This window comes from Plasmopara halstedii (assembly GCF_900000015.1).
Source record: "Plasmopara halstedii genome assembly, contig: Scaffold_525, whole genome shotgun sequence".
Classification (NCBI taxonomy): domain Eukaryota; phylum Oomycota; class Peronosporomycetes; order Peronosporales; family Peronosporaceae; genus Plasmopara; species Plasmopara halstedii.
The window spans coordinates 330,646-338,002 of record NW_020187445.1 but is presented as its reverse complement, the minus strand read 5'-3'; the positions used below and the strand labels follow the sequence as shown (position 1 = coordinate 338,002).

Below are 7,357 nucleotides of genomic sequence, written 5' to 3'. Positions count from 1 at the left end.
CTGGTTTGTTCAAAGATGAATGGTCAGGTGATGCTATGGTCTCACTATCGAGTAAGAAGTATATTTGCAAACTATACGAGGATTCGTACAAGGTAAAAGTTTCAGCGAAGGGTTTTCAGCTGGGAAGTGGTCGAAACAATGGTAGTTTTAATCCAGATGGGTTTGATTCTGTAGTACGGGATCGCATCAAGCTTTAAGGTACAAACAGGGGGTTCAGAATATCGAAAGAAACCAAGTCTATTATCACCTATACACAGGCAAAACAGCACTACTAAGACAAACGATAAGTACTTAATGATGATATCACGACCGAAGCACTTGATAATTAAGCAGGTAATCAGTGGGAATTTTTTTAAATTTAAATATAGATCATAGACGCGCTACTAAAGACCCTCTACTATGACCCAAGAACTGATTTTATCGGAGCTCAAGCTCTGTGCAAAGAAGTTAAATCCTAAGATAACTTTCAAAATAGTAAAGGATTAGTATGGGAGTCAGATCGATATTCAGCGATTTCAGGAGCAGTAGAAGAGATTCAATGGTTTCAAAATAGCCTTGCATAACTCCAACTCGTGGCAAATTGATCTTGCGTTTGGTAGAAACGGCCAACTTTTACTGCTATCAACATCAACACAAGGCCGCGGTACTCACAGCTTTACGAAACAAGACGGTAGCAACTGTCTTAGCAGCGCTTAAAGCGTTTATTCGTCTTCACAAAGTTTATATCCTAACAAATGATAATAGAAGCGAGTTCATGAACTGACAGGCTCAAGAATTTCTCCAAACTAAGAAAATTGAGCACTACAACAACGAACCCGGTGATCACGGAATCATGGGTTATCGAACGATTCCACAGGACCTTAAAGTAGAGATTACCCACGAAAATTACGCAAAAGCTTATCACTAATGTTAACAAAAACTACAATCCCACGTTTCATCGTTCGATTGGTATGACCCCGAATAAAGCAAAAGGCAAAGTAACGAATGCAGATCTAGGTCGTAATCAAGTGGAAGCCGAAAGAACTAAGAAAGGGTTTGACGTCGGATCAAGCGTATTATACCGTCTCAAAAAGCATGCATGTGATAAAGAAACTTGCTCGATGGAGCAAAGCAGTCTATAAAATGTTGGGAGTGATGGCTATCCAAATACATTCACGAAATGGGCATAGAAGTCAAACGATCTTAAAATCTTCAAACAGAGTCTACAGATGCTACAATCAATCGAGGCGATATTCTCAAGGTGGAGAAGATCTTGGGTCACAAAACGATACGCTTTGGAAAGCACACTTATCTGATAAGATGGGTGGCAATGAACCTGACTCCTGGGAGCCACAATATAATCAACGGCTGGCTAACAAGAACAGGAGATCAACGCTTGAAAAGGAGTATTTGAATTCAAGAAAAATCTGACGTAGTTTCACGCCGCGCCACAAAGAATTTAGTCATAATTAGCTTGTCAATATGTTTGATAGAGAAAGTCTCTGTAAGCTTTTGACTCAAGTATATAATCTCAAATATTTTTCTGAGTTTTTTGGGAAATTTCTGGCTAAATACATAGCAAAAGATAGTAATCTACCCAAAGTGCTTAGAAAAAGAGCTTCAGCTGGTTAAAATTGGACGTAAGCTTTGGGTGATTCAGGAGGTGAGTTGAATCAAGAATGATTTGCAGTATCTTAATGCAACCATGAAATTCCGCAAAAAATTGTAAATCGTCAGTATCGCCATGACTTGGAAGCATTTTTTGGATCTCGATCCCATTGCATCAAGGATCGTTATCTGTCATTCGTGTCTATCCTTTCGTCATGACTCAGTTATGCCGAGCTACTGGTAAGAGTATTCAGGGCTACTCATTTCACATTTTATGATTCGTTTGATATCGACACAATTTTATAAATCCTATATCGCTCGCTCAGAGAGAGCAAAAACGGCAGGAGCTCTTGAAGACAGTTTCGAGTTTGATACATCGACTTCAACCTCATTAGATCAAGTTGATAGTAAGAATCAATTGCTTTGGTCTATTTTGAAGGATAAGGCACTGCTTGAGTCGACTGGTTTGAAAATGAAAATCATTCCTATTCTCAAGATCATAGGTACAACGCCTCAGGTGGATATAATTGGATACATGTGGATTTATGGTTCATCAATTAGCGTATTTGGAATTGATAGTGGGAGAGTCAAGCCCGCGATGACCAAAAACATTTAATTGGAGGTCAACTTTTTAAGAATTTATCAATTTAGTGAATGATCGCGACGAAGTCGATCTTTTGACTAACTGAGACACCACTAAACTTGCAAAGGCCTTTGAACCACGCGATGGTGAGGCTCGCAATGGAAATGATGAAGAGATATATATATTTCTCTTACTAATGCTGATAACGATGCGAAGAAGATTCTCATGGACTACTACAGCAAAACAGTATCTGAAGGAGTTCAAATTCCTTTTAACTAAAACCAACAGTAGATATCAAAATTGGTGTGAAAGCTAATCAAAACTACTACTTTAGTGAGCCTACCGCATCAAAACCATTTTCATCAAAAACCACGAAAACAAAGCGATTTCTGGCAAGGTTCTCAACAATCTTATGAAAAACATTAGATGAGTGGACACTTTCAATAGCCTGATGACCGGGCTTGATGACATAGAGCGATATGCTATGAGAATGATGATCCACCATTGAAAACAAATCTCGAAGCTTATCTTCAGCTATTGAATCGAGGCATCCTCGACAATACAATATCGACAGATACATCAGCACAAATCAAATCCTCTGAGGGTACTCAATATCACGATGGCACTTTGCAAAAACCCCACGATGACACTTTGCAAGAACTCCACGACTCAAAAGCTGCTTTTTTGAAGTATGGAGAAGCTCAAAGGAAATACGATGAGGCAAGGCGAGCAGTAAAGGATAATAACTCAAAATCTGCATGTTCAGCGTTGAAGGCGGCGACCGCTGCCATAAAAGCGACCAGGGCTGTCTATCAAATCAAGGCCAAAAGCTACTCTGATGCTAGAAACTACACCGAGGTTGATCAATTTAGTGATCAATTCGTATGGGAACACAATGGGATGAAGTCAGTGAAGGACCTGCAGGTTTAGTACAATAACTTCGATGTAGTCCCATTTATAAAGGCTATCCAGGCTCAACGCAAACATATCAAACGTTTTGACCTCGACATGTTTACCGATAGTGTATCCCCTTCCAGGGCTTTTGGAGATGACTATGTATCAGATATGCTTAAAAAAACATCACCGTACGAATTATCCTCTGAAAGCATTCAGCTTTCCAGCCAAACGCATGATTGGATACAAGACCCAGGATGCTGAAGCAAAGCGCCAGTTCAATATGAGTCTCAAGCATCCCAACAAGCTTCTATTTCAGCAAGATACTTGTGTGGACTGTGCTACAAGCAACTACCCATAGATACAGCATCCGCCGATCGAATCAACAACAAGCTTGGGCATATCGATAGCAATATCTTGACCAGTTGTGTTGAGTGCAATGTTGCTCGTCAGGATATGTCTCTGAAGGGGGTTTCGATACAAAAAACGGCTGAATCTCAACGCAGACAGGCTAGTATACAGCATCGACAAGGTGCAGAAGGATTTCTATGCTAAGATGAAGCATAACGTTGCAGAAAGACCATCTATCATCTTCAACAGATATGCCAAACGCAACGAGACAACGATTGGTGGTAAACTCAGTATAATGATCATCGGAAACGATGTCAATGCTTTATATCTTTGGGCACTCGGTAATGGAATGCCATGCGGTCGATTGACTACGATTGAAGCATTTCCGGGCATTATCGAATACATCAAGGCGGACAAAGTATTCGGATTCCTTGAGTATGGCATCCGTATTCCCAATCACCTGAAGGAGTATTTCAGTAAGATGACACCGATCTTCAAAAATACTCTTATTGATTGTACAGATGAGAATGTTATTGGTTCCCACATGTTTAGCTATAACGAGACCCGCAAGCTAATTGGAAGATACTCTGGGGATAAAATTCCCATATACACCCCATTGCTTAATGGGTACCTAGCGCATGGAATGAAGATCACAAATTTATACCTTTATCAAGGCCGTTCCTAAAAAATAGTGGGACATGGAACATTACACCGGCATTTTTTTTCATTACCGCAATTTACCACCGAGAACATTCCTGAAATCATTTTTCGGGACAGCAGCGATTTTATCGACACAACCTCTCGACAACCTTATAGCGAGAGCCACATAGCGATATTATGGTAGTTTTAGAATCGCTCAACCGCTGAGAACTAACAGCTGCTATTTTGACGACTCAACCTCTCGGCCATTTTATAGCGAGAGCCACGTCTTTTGTTTCTTAAATCGTTTCGGGACCGGTCAGCCGACAACGTGCCTGGTAAAAGGAATAGAACATTACGTCGGACCTGAAGGATTAGTTCGGACCAGCGCGGCATCCTTGATTGAAAAATATGTCACACACTATCATGTTTGCCCAAGTACGTCATAAATTCTCCCTCCCATCGTCCTCATTCAAGGATCGGCCTGCTCGAAAAAAGAAGATGAGGCTTTTTTGTGCGATTGTTGGCATGGCGGGCAGCGCGTTCGAGGTGAAGATCGAAGATACTAAGTCCGTTTTAGCGTTAAGAAATGAGATCAAGAAGAAGAAGAAGCCGAACAAGTTGAAGGACGTTGATGCCGACGACTTACAGCCTCTTTCTGGCTAGGAAATAGGATGGGGGATGGCTGAATGGGGCTTGTTGGCAGGTGTGACATCTCAGGAGGGTGGCACACCCGCTTTACGCGATGAAAGTGGAGCCTCTAAAGGCTTTAAGAACATGGATCCATTGCTGTGAATAAACAATGACAAGCATTTCGGAAAGAATTTTGGACCGACAGAGGGCGAAATTCACGTGGTGGTGGTTTCGGAACAAGCACAACCAATCACAAACGGAGTTTGGCTCGTAAATGGATCCGTTGAGAGCGCGTCGAACACGAAAGTTATTCGCTGCAGACTTTACCGTCTGATTACATCATACCTTGGCTACTACGATTCTGCGCGCTGCACCGGAGACAAGGATACCGCACTATGGTATGAAGACAAGACGCTGTGCTTTCATAGTATATTCAAGTCAATTAAGTTACCTATCTCACTGCTGCATGTAATGGTTCTTTGGTGGGCTAACTATTTTTTACAGGAGAAAATGCTCTCCTGGTCGACAACGTATTACAGGATTAATGTATTACACAAATGGCCCCACTCGACGACCACGCTGTTTTTACAAATGTAGTCCCAGTATCTCGACAATTAAGCGAGCTACGGCGTATCTATGCTCCGCAGAATACCGAATCCTATCTCTCTCGACAAGCACCACGATCGTTGATATGATGACTGTAAGTATTTGCATATCGAGAGTAAAGAGTGATTCGGGGATGAGGGGAAAGCGCAGAATTGTCATTTGATGTCAAGAGATCATTGCCGGAAATGTCCAAGCTGTCGTAAGGATGACAACGACCCAAACAATCGCCTCCTTTTTCGTCTGCCACGCACGACTGGTACGATGGTCGCATGTAGAACGTGCCGATTATGAATATTTCCGTCGAATCCGTGTCTGAATGACTGGTAATCGGAGACTGATACAATGTATGAGTGTTTGGTGCACTGATATAGTGCTTGAGTACTTTTTGAACCTGATAGTTTGCGCGCTAAAAGCTAGATACGCAAAATGGATCTCACTGCTCTTGACGGAAGGCTTTGTTGCGTCGAAGGATGGTTTGGAGATGTGCACATTTGTCTATGTTCAAAACCCGAAGGTGTTTTCCGTATGCATGGAGTAAAGGCGTAAAGAAATCGATAAACAGTGGAAATCGTATTACAACATGGTACCTACGATAGTTTGTGCAGCGGGCTGCCGTAGCATTGCGCTTTGAGGAAGCGTAACTTAGGTCACCGACCTTTCGTTCTATACTCTGAACAAGTACGAGTTTAGCGGATCGCAATCTGCTTACTCCAAGAGTAATTATTGCCTTAACCCAAGGCTAATTACTCTTCCGTTTAAAATTCAAACTGGCTTTATTTATTTTTATCTGCAGCAAAGCCGCTTAATTTTAAATGTATAGATTTTCCTAAATATATATAGCAAAATCTGAATACATGCATAAGTACTGGCTACCCAGCCACATACCGTATTCTTGTTTGGGTGCAGTCACATTATGCCCAACTCGTGTGACACACACACCTGTTACCAGGGTACGTGTAACCCCGTTACAGATTGACTACTTAAAATACACCTCGTGCGTACGATTGCATTCTCAATTTTTTCATCCTAATAGATACAAAGTTAATAATATAGGAAGATGGCATTATCTCCTAAGCATGACAAAGATAACAATAGCGCATTAAAGCAGCGCAGAAACGCTACTACAAGCGCACACGTGAAGCTTGTTCACCCTATCAGAAAGGGTACGACGACAAGAATAGAAGTCAAAGTCGAGAGAGAAAGCGAAAACCAAAAATCGAACCTAATCAAACCAAACCGATTCAAACTTAAATATTTTTTTATATTATTTTTGATATATTGTCAGCTCTAATATAAAGTCAGTCAGCCCTAATATAAAGAGAGGGCGTCTAAAGATAGCGCTTTAAAAACCGCAGCTGTTGTTGAAGAAGCTTTGAAACGACCCTCGATGCGAAGAAAAAAATGACGTTGTAATGTTCTAAATATTACTATTATGACAGAGGTACTACTAAGATTTGGGTGCGTATCAGAATCATCTGTTTTGCTAACGAGGCGAGAGCCGAGGGCAATGTTGACTTGTCATACTCACATAAATTTTTTCAAGCTTGACATAGAGTCATCACGGTAGAATCCTTTGTGTACGTGCGATCCCATGTGGATCCCCTTGTAAAAGCGAAAGTGAGGGTCAGTCTTATATCTGACCTTGTACTGCTTCGCTGTAAGCTTTTAGTTTCTGGGGCGCGATAAGTTGTTCACATACACCATCTTACCGGTCCTACCACGAACCTTAACTCGGAAGCTGCTTTATAATCCTGTAGACCATCAAGCTCGTATGCAAACAAAGCCGTTGTGTATATCGTAAGCTTTTTTTCTCTTCGTGAAATGACTACATATTATTAAATTTTGTATCCGGATTGAGGTGCGAGGAAGACCTCCTTCGTACCTTCAAGCACCGCACATAGCAACATTGGGATTACATGCAAAGAAGGATTCATTCGAAGCGAAAATCATGCTAATCTCTTTGAACACAGCACATTACGTCGGCATTTTTTCTTATCGCCAGGTTTCATTCAACCACGCAAGTCTGTGTGACACGCCTTCATTTCCGCTTAAAAGTTCTCTCCC

General features: G+C 41.4%; 2 protein-coding genes across 2 annotated transcripts; both read right to left on the bottom strand.

Annotated features, from left to right (window-relative positions):
* Positions 1–2,430: 2,430 nt before the first annotated feature.
* Positions 2,431–2,675, bottom strand: PHALS_10712 (uncharacterized protein; the record flags this gene model as incomplete). The annotated part of the gene is made up of 2 exons (XM_024726185.1): positions 2,431–2,445; positions 2,514–2,675. The coding sequence occupies 2 exons, from the start codon at positions 2,673–2,675 to the stop codon at positions 2,431–2,433; spliced, it is 177 nt and encodes a 58-aa protein (XP_024576887.1).
* A 2,670-nt stretch (positions 2,676–5,345) lies between these two features.
* Positions 5,346–5,784, bottom strand: PHALS_10711 (uncharacterized protein; the record flags this gene model as incomplete). Its single annotated transcript, XM_024726184.1, has 2 exons — positions 5,346–5,699; positions 5,731–5,784. 2 exons carry the CDS (start codon positions 5,782–5,784, stop codon positions 5,346–5,348), a joined length of 408 nt encoding a protein of 135 aa, XP_024576886.1.
* Between the last annotated feature and the right edge of the window lie 1,573 nt (positions 5,785–7,357).